Source organism: Myxocyprinus asiaticus, chromosome 21 (assembly GCF_019703515.2).
Source record: "Myxocyprinus asiaticus isolate MX2 ecotype Aquarium Trade chromosome 21, UBuf_Myxa_2, whole genome shotgun sequence".
NCBI lineage: Eukaryota > Metazoa > Chordata > Actinopteri > Cypriniformes > Catostomidae > Myxocyprinus > Myxocyprinus asiaticus.
The window spans coordinates 33,052,381-33,064,618 of record NC_059364.1 but is presented as its reverse complement, the minus strand read 5'-3'; the positions used below and the strand labels follow the sequence as shown (position 1 = coordinate 33,064,618).

Sequence of the window (12,238 nt, the reverse complement as noted above, 5' to 3'; positions counted from 1 at the left end):
AATTCTAAAGACAAAAAATATTAAAAACTATGAAGAAAGATGTCAGGTGCAATACAATTTTTTCGTTATTTATTTTCATTTCATACGCGTTCATGACACATATTTATAACAGAGCCTGTGTATTTATAAACTATCGCACATATTTGCAAAATATCTACAAAATCTTATTTCTGAACAGGAGAATTACTGTTCGCTTTAGGGTCCTAAATTTCAAAACAATCGAAATGGCGGCGTCTATAAGATGGAGACTATTGCGCTTCATTCGGCCACAGTTGAACATATTACATCTTTCACAACATTCAAAAACCAAGACGCGTATTCGTAGATAATATAATGTCATAAGACTACTGTCCTGTGCTTTGAAAGTGAACATCTATTAACCTGGTCTAGTTGGCTGGCTCATTCAGTTCCAGATAGGCAAATCTTGTCCACTTTAAACTTCTTAGAGAGATCGGGAGTCAGCAAGCTTATTTAGCTGAGACATTATATGTTAATAACAGTATCTGTAAATGCATCTGGATCGTTCACTCAAACCTGCTACCTTTTAAAAGGGCGTGGATCTCTTCTTTAAAAACATGATTAATAAGCTTTAGTTGATAAGGTGTGCGTTTTATATGACAGTGCATTTCTAAAAGCATTTTTATTAATCATATACATCATGCGTTGTAACCATAGTTTTTAATTACTACAACAAACTGGTTAATTGCTATTAGCTACAACTGTCATAAAAAAATAAATTAAATCGACAAATGTTCTAAAAGCTCATATTGTTTAATGAGAACCCAGTTTAATGTATTATGATTTACCATTATTTACAGTAACTGTAGTATCTGTGGAAACTCAGCTTATTTTTTATTTTTTTGTGTGTGTGTGCAAGTTTTAGTAGTTGGAGGTGAAAATACTGTCTTTGTTATTTTCATTTGATGGAACACCTCTAGAAACATACTTTTTCAGTACACTGTATTAGAGGATAGTAATCAGCTACTGTATACTCACCCCTTAGATTGGCAGTAAATGAGAAATCGGTGCTATTCACCGTGGGCTGCCCAAAACCCCAGAAAACAGTCTCAACAGTGTGAGAACAAAGCATTCTCAGGTGAGACTCTAAACTCATTAACGGGTGTCCTCTTTATTCCAGGACAGATCAACCCTGATTGACCACAGTTTGAAATGCAGTCTTTTCTGATGACAACAGATTTTTCTTTTAAATTGCAGTGCGAACACGAATCTTAACTCAAGACACACCAAATCCAAGAAGTTTAAAATTCCTTCCTGGTAAGCCTGTATTAGGCACAGGGACTCGAGATTTCCCATTGCCAGACTCAGCAGAAAGTTACCCTTTAGCCAGGTAAATACTGTTTTAGCTTTGTTGGGTCTTTTAAATTATATAGTGCCCCTTGCAAGTAGTCATTTGAATTTACCATAAAATCTGCTTCTATGTATAAGTGATTATCTGTCACTTTGAGGTAATCATATATGCAACTGCAACATATTACAAAATATCAGTCTCTCATAGCATCACTGTGTATTATATAAATGTATTGTAATATATCCAACAGAGATCTTTTCCAAATCGAATGTGTGAAAAGTGTCTTTTATGAGCCAGATTTTATCACACTGACTAAGGTAGCTTTCAAAGATTAGATATTTGAATATTATTGTGTGGTTTTAGGGCTGCATTTAACTGAATTAATTGTCATTTATTAAAGACGGACAATGACGTTGAGTGGACAGACATTAAGCGGCATGCGATTGAGGTCATCACTAAATTTTTGGACAGTGGAGAACCCATTACAACCAGAGTGACGCATGCTGAGAGAAGTGAGTGAAGTTCAATAACATGCCTCTGAACTTCTGTTCTCACAGAAATAGAGAATTGAAACTTTTCAGAACTGGCATGATTTCTAAGGTGACTTTATTCCTCAGGTGTCACAGAGGATGACGATGACATAGTTTCCATGATAAAGGAGCTTTTAGACACCCAGATCAGGTCATACCGGTCAGACTCATAGCATGAGACCTTTCTCTGCTGTCACCACATTTCAAAGTGTTGTAAATGTGTTATAAATACAGTGAGACACTCCATAAGGAAGTTCCATATTTAGAGTTCAGAATCTAGTATGTAATGTAATATTTAACCAAGTGCAAATTCTTCATAAGTTAGTCTGTTTTTGCTATAATAAGTGCAATATTGTGACTGCAAGTAAAAAAAAAAAAAACTGAGCTCTGCACTTTTCATATTGCCTTTATGCACTCTGGCGGGCACTCCTAGATTAGCACTCGCTATGTGTTACAAGATTCATTATTCTTAACAGGTTTTGTTACTTGTATGTGAGAAAAGGTTCAAGATGGTTGTGCTTGTAATTACAATATTTATTGCACATTGCAATTTCAAAGACATATTTGACGAATGCCGTAATTAAGAGGGAATACCTCTGATGTATGTATACAATACTGTGATCCGATTACATTCTAAGACCTGAAATGAAAATGTAAACGTAACAAACTTCACAGCAGAAGGGAAGGAGAACGTAGGGAAGCTGTTTTTTCCAGGCTCAGGTAAGACTTTTAATCGGCCACTTCAGTGCTTTTCAACTTCACAAACTGATCAGCTTCACAGGCACGTAGTTACTTAAACACATCAGCTTAATAAATACAACAGAATGAACGAGCACCGTGGCATTCCTTGTGCCAGACTCTCTCTCTCTCTCTGCTGGAGGCATGGCTGCTTATATGCCACTCTCCCCATGCTCACTGGAATTAGAGACAGGTGTTAAACATAATCTAGCTCAGGTGCAAGTGCCCTTAACGCTTTCTCTCTCTCCGGACGGACGCTTGACCACGCCCTCGCTGCCACAGTAAAGTAATGCAGATCTTCCACAGTTCTCAAAATCTTTGTTGAGATCAATTGTGAGAGTGTTGTTTGTGTTCATGTTCATCTTCAGCTGCCATCCAGCAGTTCTGTAGGACCTATAATTAAATAAACAGTTTAAACTGTCAAAAATGAGTAAATGTCCTGGCAGACATGTGCTTATCACCATTCTATTTCTCTCTTGTTTAAAAAAAAAAAAAAATATATATATATATATATATATATATATATATACACTATATTGCCAAAAGTATTCGCTCATCTGCCTTTAGACACATATGAACTTAAGTGACATCCCATTCTTAATCCATAGGGTTTAATATGACGTCGGCCCACCCTTTGCAGCTATAACAGCTTCAACTCTTCTGGGAAGGCTTTCCACAAGGTTTAGGAGTGTGTTTATGGGAATTTTTGACCATTCTTCCAGAAGTGCATTTGTGAGGTCAGACACTGATGTTGGACGAGAAGGCCTGGCTCGCAGTCTTCGCTCTAATTCATCCCAAAGGTGCTCTATCGGGTTGAGGTCAGGACTCTGTGCAGGCCAGTCAAGTTCTTCCACACCAAACTCACTCATCCATGTCTTTATGGACCTTGCTTTGTGCACTGGTGCGCAGTCATGTTGGAACAGGAAGGGGCCATCCCCAAACTGTTCCCACAAAGTTGGGAGCATGGAATTGTCCAAAATCTCTTGGTATGCTGAAGCATTCAGAGTTCCTTTCACTGGAACTAAGGGGCCAAGCCCAGCTCCTGAAAAACAACCCCACACCATAATCCCCCCTCCACCAAACTTCACAGTTGGCACAATGCAGTCAGACAAGTACTGTTCTCCTGGCAACCACCAAACCCAGACTCGTCCATCAGATTGCCAGATGGAGAAGCATGATTCATCACTCCAGAGAACGCGTCTCCACTGCTCTAGAGTCCAGTGGCGGCGTGCTTTACACCACTGCATCTGACGCTTTGCATTGCACTTGGTGATGTATGGCTTGGATGCAGCTGCTCGGCCATGGAAACCCATTCCATGCAGCTCTCTACGCACTGTTCTTGAGCTAATCTGAAGGCCACATGAACTTTGGAGGTCTGTAGCGATTGACTCTGCAGAAAGTTGGCGACCTCTGCGCACTATGCGCCTCAGCATCCGCTGACCCCGCTCTGTCATTTTACGTGGCCTACCACTTCGTGGCTGAGTTGCTGTCATTCCCAATCGCTTCCACTTTGTTATAATACCACTGACAGTTGACTGTGGAATATTTAGTAGTGAGGAAATTTCACGACTGGACTTGTTGCACAGGTGGCATCCTATCACAGTACCACGCTGGAATACACTGAGCTCCTGAGAGCGGCTCATTCTTTCACAAATGTTTGTAGAAGCAGTCTGCATGCCTAGGTGCTTCATTTTATACACCTGTGGCCATGGAAGTGATTGGAACACCTGAATTCAATTATTTGGATGGGTGAGCGAATACTTTTGGCAATACAGTGTATATATATATATATATAAATAGATATATGCTACATATATATATATATATATACACCGATCAGCCACAACATTAAAACCACCTGCCTAATATTGTGTAGTTCCCCCTCATGCCACCAAAACAGTGCCAACCCACATCTCAGAATAGCATTTTGATATGATATTCTTCTCATTACAATTGTACAGTGTGGTTATCTGAGTTACTGTAAACTTTCTGTCAGCTAAAACCAGTCTGGCCATTCTCTGTTGACCTCTCTCATCAACAAGGCATTTCCACAGCAGAACTGCCACTCACTGGATGTTTTTTGTTTTTGGCACCATTCTGAGTACATTTTAGAGACTGTTGTGCTTGAAAATCCCAGGAGATCAGCAGTTACAGAAATACTCAAACCAGCCCATCTGGCACCAACAGTGATGGACGAAGTACACTAATCCTGTAGTTGAGTAAAAGTACAGATACCCTGATGAAAAATTACTCCAGTAAAATAAAATTACTCCTTGTGAATTTCCACTTGAGTAAAAGTACAAAAATACTTGCTTTCAAATGTACTTAAAGGGATAGTTCTCCCAAAAATGAAAATTCTCTCATTATTCACTTACCCTGATGCCATCCCAGATGTGTATGACTGTTTTTCTTCAGCCGAACACAAATGAAGGTTTTTAGAAGATAGAGCTCTGTCAGATCTTTATAGTGGAAGTACACTGGTGCCAGCACTTTAATGGTCCAAAAGTCACATTTAGGTAGCATAAAAGTATTCACATGACTCCAGTCAATCAATGAATGTCTTCTGAAGTGAATCAGTAGGTTTATGTAAGAAACAATTCGATAATTAAAATGTTTTTAACTTTAAATTGGTGCTTCCATCCAGGAATCTGATGCAGTTTGAAACGGTTGAATTCTCACGTGATGTTCATTTTTCTGTTGTAAATAAGCACCGCTTCCGAATTCTCGCATGAACTCCCCAACACGCTTACATCACAATTCACATCAGCTGCTGGCAGGAAGCGCTTTTTAAAAGTTAATAACATTTTAATTATAGATTTATTTTTACAAAACATATCGATTTGCTTCAGAAGACATTCATTAAACGACTGGAGTCGTGTGGATTACTTTTATGCTGCCTAAATATGACTTTCGGACCGTCAAAGTGCTGGCATCAGTGTACTTCCACTATAAAGATCTGACAGAGCTCTATCTTCTAAAAATCTTCATTTGTGTTCTGCTGAAGAAAGACATTCATACACATCTGGGATGGCATCAGTGTAAGTGAATAATGAGAGAATTTTCATTTTTGGGTGAACTATTACTTTAATTATCAAAAGTAAAAGTACTGGTCTATTAAAGGTATAGTTCCCCCAAAAATGAAAATTCTATCATCATTTACTTACACTCACACCACCCCAGATGTGTATGACTTTCGTTCTTCTGCAGAACACAAATTAAGACTTTTAGGAGAATATTTCAGCTCTGTAGGTCCATACAATGCAAGTGAATGGTGGCCAGAACTTTATGGCTCCAAAAGCACATTAAGGCAAAAAAAAAAAAAGTGATCCTTGAGTCCAGTGATTTAATCCAGGTCTTCAGAAGAGATATTATAAGTGTAAGTGAGAAACAGATCAATATATAACAAGTCCATTTTTACTATAAATCTCCACTTTTAGGGAGGGGAATTTATAGTAAAAAAAGAACTTAAATATTTATCTGTTTCTCACTTACACTTATAATATCTCTTCTGAAGACCTGGATTAAATCACTGGACTCAAGGATCACTTTTTTTTTTTTTTTTGCCTTAATGTGCTTTTGGAGCCATAAAGTTCTGGCCACCATTCACTTGCATTGTATGGACCTACAGAGTCGTATGGATTAACCACTGGAGTCGTATGGATTACTCTTATGCTGAATTTATGTGCTTTTTGTGGCTACAAAATTTTGGTACCCATTCACTTGCATTGTATGGACCTACAGAGCTGAAATATTCTTCTTCAGTGTTCTGCAGAAGAAAGAAAGTCATACACATCTGGGATGGCATGAGGGTGTGTAAATGATGAGAGAATTTTCATTGTTGGGTGAACTATCCCTTTAAGGCTTTTGTTTAATTTTTTTTTTTTTTTTTGCAATTCAATATGCTGTATGCTCCTGCTCATACACTGCCTGGCCAAAAAAAGTTTGGATTTAAATAAGCAGATACTTAAGAGCCTATGATTGGAAGCTGGCAACAATTATTTTAACCCTAACTGATGCAGTGTGTAGCTTCTCATTTCTTAAACAACCATGTCGGAAGACGTATCCTGTGGTCGTGGAAAAGATGTTACTGTGTTTCAGAAGGGGCAAATTATTGGACTGCATCAAGCAAAGAAAACAATGGAGATTGCTTAAATCACTGGAATTGGGTTAAGAATGTCCAATGCATTATTAAAACCTGGAAGGATAGTGGTAAACCGTCAGCTTCGCAGAAGAAATGAGGTCGGAAAAAATCTTTAATGATTGTGATAGGAGATCACAAACGCTTGAAGTCACATCGTAATAAATTGACAGTAGAATTCACGGCTATGTTTAATAGTGAAAGAGCATTTCCACAGGCACAATACAACAAGAACTTACTGGATTTGGACTAAACAACTGTGTGGCCACAAGAAAGCCACTTGATGGTGAGGCTAATCAGAAAAAAACAACTTCAAATTGCTAGGAAGCATAAAGATTGGACTGTGGAGCAATGGAAAAAATTATTATTATTTTTTTTTAGATTTACCCTATTCCAAAGCGATGGGCACGTCAGGGTAAGAAGGGAAGCACATGAATCGATGCACCCGTCATGCATGGTGCCCACTGTACAAGCCTCTGGAGGCAGTGTTATGATCTGGGGTTGCTTCAATTGGTCAGATCTACGCTCAGCAATGTTATTCGGCAATAAAATTAAGTAAGCTGACTACCTGAATGTACTGAATGACCAGGTTATCCCATCAATGGATTTTTTTCTTCCCTGATGACACAGGCATATTCCAGGACGACAATGCCAAGATTCTTTGGGCTCAAATTGTGACAGATTGGTTCAGGGAGCATAAGGAATCATTTTCACACACGAATTGGCCACCACAGAGTCCTGATCTTAACCCATTGAAAGGCTTTGGGATGTTCTGGAGAAGACTTTATGAAGTGGTTCGACTCTCCCGTCATCAATACAAGATCTCAGCCAAAAATGTATGCAACTCTGGATGGAAATAAATGTTGTGACGTTGCATAAGGTTGTCGAAACAACGCCACGATGAATGCACGCCGTAATCAAAGCTAAAGGCGGTCCAACAAAATATTAGAGTATGCTACTTTTTTTTGGCCAGGCAGTGTATAAATGTAAGGATAGAGTGTTCTAATGTCACAGACACACAGATAGTTTAGAGCTTTTTATTAAGAAAAACTGCCACACACAACTGTGTGTGTGTGGTTTATGAGGACATTTTTTTAGGTTACAAACTGGTAATTACAAGGGTATTATGCTATAAATGTGGTTTATGAGGACATTTCTAGTGTCCCCATAATTCAAATCATTTAAAAAACATACTAAACTATGTTTTTTTTTTTGTTTTGTTTTTATGTAAAAATGCAGCAAGTTTTTGTGAGGGTTAGGTTTAGGGTTAGGGTTAGGAGATAGAATCTATAGTTCGTACAGTATAAAAATCATTATGTCTATGGAGAGTCCTTATAATGATAGCTGCACCAACGTGTGCGTGTGTGTGTGCCACTTTCCTGACTGTATGTGTGTTTCATACTTGAAAAGCAGTCCTTTTCTGAAATCCAGTGATTGTTAATTGCTACTCAAATTTTTTGCAAACATACAATTCATTTTCCACATTTAAATGGTAAAATGACAGCACTGTACTAAACAATATACAGTTGTAAGTATGGTTAAACTAATACAACTTTGTGAATGCAATGGTACGGTATGGTTATTTGGGTTATATGATTTTTCATATTATAAAACCATACTGCCATACATTAAAGCAAGGGTCACCAATAATGAAGACATTAACCAAAAGGCTCACTTGTGTTCTCAGGACGATTATTCATCATAAATGTCAGGTCAGTGCAGATTGTGTTTTAAATTGTTTATGATTTATTTATTACGATATCTGTTGGCCAAACAATGTTTTTTTTTTTTTATCTTTGTAAATTGCTAATTAGTACATCTTTGCTATTTTATCAATAATTTTGTGCTTCATAATTGTTTTACTGTTTAAGTAATTGTAGGACTAAAGCTAGACAAATGTGGTTTCATGCTTTAGCCTTGCTATTCATTTTATGATTTGATAGTTCCTAAAACAGAGATTAATATATTTTCTTTGACGTATAAAGAGAAATAGGCCTAATAAACTGTTCTTGGCTCTTTATATAACTCTCTCTATATATCCTGTATTCCCCTGCAAACTAATTTGCATTTACCAGAGTGCATTTACAAGATTACTGCTAGCAAGCAAGTACATTCGAGGCAGTTTTATTAATATAATATTAAAAATTACTTATTTTGATGTGTTTTTCAGGTTTGACGGCAAGTTCTTGAAAGCCAATAACGTCATCGAGAATTTGCTAGGCAGGCACAGAAGACATTTAAAAATGACACTGAGGTTATTTCCAGTACTTTTGCCGCTTAAAGTCATTGGGCAAATCTTTATCTAAACGGCAACCCTCGTTCTGCGGAAACTCTCGCGAAACCACATTTGTTACAGTTATAGTTTCGCGAGAAGAAGACCTACTAGTCAATTTTAGTTTAACGCTATTTATTAATTTATTAATTTCAAAGAAGTGAGGAACAGCAATTTATTTTATTTTTTTATGTAGTGGAGTTAAAAGTAAGATATTATGCTTTTGAATGTAGTGAAGTAAAAGTTTCTTAAAATAAAAATACTCTGATAAAGTACAGATACCTGAAAAATGTACTTAAGTACATTGATTGTTGATGCCCATGGTGGACAGTAACTAAGTATTTTTACTTTGTTACTGTCCACCACTGGCCACCAACAATCATGCCACAGTCAAAATAACTAAGATCAAATTTTTCCCCATTCTGATGGTTGATGTGAACATTAACTGAAGCTCCTGACCCTTATCTGCATTATTTAACATTGCACTGCTGCCACACGATTGGCTGATTAAATCATCACGTGAATATGTATGTGTACAAGTGTTCTTAATAAAGTGCTCAGTTAATGTATATACAGTGCTGTGCAAAAGTTTTAGGCACTTGTGAACAATGTTGCATAGTGAGGATGTCTTAATAATGACATAAATAGTTTTCATTTATCACTTAATGTCATACAAAGTCCAGTAAACATAAAAAAAATAAAAAAAAGCTAAATCAGTATTCGGTGTGACCACCTTTGCCTTTAAAACAGCACCAATTCTCCTAGGTACACCTGGATACAGTTTTTCTTGGTTGTTGGCAGATAGGATGTTCCAAGCTTCTTGGAGAATTCACCACAGTTCTTCCATTTAGGCTGTCTCAATTGTTTCGGTCTCTTTATGTAATCTCAAGACTGACACGATGTTCAGTGGGGGGCTTTGTGGGGGCCATGACATCTGTTGCAGGGCTCCCTGTTCTTCTGTTCTAATCTTTTCTATTTGCAAAATTAATGTTTGGGAGTTTAACATTTACTGGCGGCCCAGTTTGCCGCAACAGCGGTGTCGTAGCCCGGCCACTCAGGACAGTCTCTGGACCTAAACAGCTTACACTGTAAGTCACTGTAAGGTATTTGCTTTATATGCACTTGCTTCACTTTGATTGGTTCATTACAAATAACCCGACTGGAAATGTCAGTCATTTCCTTTTGACACACTAAAGCTGAAGATATAAATAACCATCTTAAGACAAATGCTTTTGTGAATCATCTTATGTGCCTAAGACTTTTGCACAGTACTGTGTATATATACAAAGTGCATCCGGAAAGTATTCACAGCGCTTCACTTTTTCCACATTTTGTTATGTTACAGCCTTATTCCAAAATGGATTAAATTCATTATTTTCCTCAAAATTCTACAAACAATACCCCATAATGACAACGTGAAAGAAGTTTGTTTGAAATCTTTGCAAATTTGTTAAAAAATTTTTTTTAAAAATAATCACATGTACATAAGTATTCACAGCCTTTGCTCAATACTTTGTTGAAGCACCTTTGGCACCAATTACAGCCTCAAGTCTTTTTGAGTATGATGCTACAAGCTTGGCACACCTATTTTTGGGCAGTTTCTCCCATTCTTCTTTGCAGGACCTCTCAAGCTCCATCAGGTTGGATGGGGAGCGTTGGTGCACAGCCATTTTCAGATCTCTCCAGAGATGTTCAATCGGGTTCAAGTCTGGGCTCTGGCTGGGCCACTCAAGGACATTCACAGAGTTGTCCCGGAGCCACTCCTTTGTTATCTTGGCTGTGTGCTTAGGGTCGCTGTCCTGTTGGAAGATGAACCTTCACCCCAGTCTGAGGTCCAGAGCGCTCTGGAGCAGGTTTTCATCAAGGATGTCTCTGTACGTTGCTGCATTCATCTTTCCCTCGATCCTGACTAATCTCCCAGTTCCTGCCGCTGAAAAACATCCCCACAGCATGATGCTGCCACCACCATGATTCACTGTAGGGATGGTATTGGCCAGGTGATGAGTGGTGCCTGGTTTCCTCCAGACATGACGCTTGCCATTCAGGCCAAAGAGTTCAATCTTTGTTTCTCATGGTCTGAGAGTCCTCCGGGCGGGCTGTCATGTGCCTTTTACTGAGGAGTGGCTTCCGTCTGGCCACTCTACCATACAGGCCTGATTGATGGAGTGCTGCAGAGATGGTTGTTCTTCTGGAAGTTTCTCTCCTCTCCACAGAGAAATGCTGGAGCTCTGTCAGAGTGACCATCGGGTTCTTGGTCACCTCCCTGACTAAGGCCCTTCTCCCCCGATCGCTCAGTTCGGCCAGGCGGCCAGCTCTAGGAAGAGTCCTGGTGGTTCCAAACTTCTTCCATTTATGGATGATGGAGGCCACTGTGCTCATTGGGACCTTCAATGCTGCAGAAATGTTTCTGTACCCTTCCCCAGATCTGTGCCTCCATACAATCCTGTCTCAGAGGTCTACAGACAATTCCTTGGACTTCATGGCTTGGTTTGTGCTCTGACATGCACTGTTAACTGTGGGACCTTATATAGACCAGTGTGTGCCTTTCCAAATCATGTCCAATCAACTGAATTTACCACAGGTGGACTCCAATCAAGTTGTAGAAACATCTCAAGGATGATCAGTGGAAACAGGATGCACCTGAGCTCAATTTTGAGTGTCATGGCAAAGGCTGTGAATACTTATGTACATGTGATTTTTTTCATTTTTTATTTTTAATAAATTTGCAAAGATTTCAAACAAACTTCTTTCACGTTGTCATTATGGGGTATTGTATTGTAGAATTTTGAGGAAAATAATGAATTTAATCCATTTTTGGAATAAGGCTGTAACATAACAAAATGTGGAAAAAGTGAAGCGCTGTGAATACTTTCCGGATGCACTGTATATATATATATATATATATATATATATATATATATATATATATATATATATATATATATATATATATAGTTTTATTTATAGGGCTTTTTTATTAATTGATTTTACACTGAATAAAATTTGGAAGTGTTGTTAAGTTTTGTCAAATCTCTCCATTGAAAGGTCAGAAGGAAATGGGCTCATGGCACATAAGTTAAAGGGATAGTCTCATCATTTACTCACCTTCATACCATCCCAGATGTGTATGACTTTCTTCTACAGAAAACAAATTAAGATTTTCAGAATCAGAATGAGATTTATTGCCAAGTGTGCTCACATACACAAGGAATTTGTTTTGGTGATAGGAGAAACAAGCAAGTGCACACAGA

At 38.2% G+C, this 12,238-nt stretch overlaps 1 protein-coding gene across 1 annotated transcript; it reads left to right on the top strand.

Moving 5' to 3' along the window:
* Positions 1–249: 249 nt before the first annotated feature.
* On the top strand, positions 250–2,093 carry LOC127412487 (NFU1 iron-sulfur cluster scaffold homolog, mitochondrial-like). Its single transcript, XM_051648887.1, has 5 exons — positions 250–1,096; positions 1,216–1,348; positions 1,560–1,626; positions 1,710–1,821; positions 1,927–2,093. The coding sequence occupies exons 1-5, from the start codon at positions 1,015–1,017 to the stop codon at positions 2,010–2,012; spliced, it is 480 nt and encodes a 159-aa protein (XP_051504847.1). The 5' UTR covers positions 250–1,014; the 3' UTR covers positions 2,013–2,093.
* The last annotated feature ends 10,145 nt before the right edge of the window (positions 2,094–12,238 follow it).

Coding starts and splice junctions, on each gene's coding strand:
- LOC127412487 (XM_051648887.1), top strand. CDS start 1,015: ATGAGAAATCGGTGCTATTCACCGTGGGCTGCCCAAAACCCCAGAAAA. Junction 1,627..1,709: donor ATTTTATCACACTGACTAAG/GTAGCTTTCAAA, acceptor CATTTATTAAAG/ACGGACAATGACGTTGAGTG. Junction 1,822..1,926: donor AGTGACGCATGCTGAGAGAA/GTGAGTGAAGTT, acceptor TTTATTCCTCAG/GTGTCACAGAGGATGACGAT.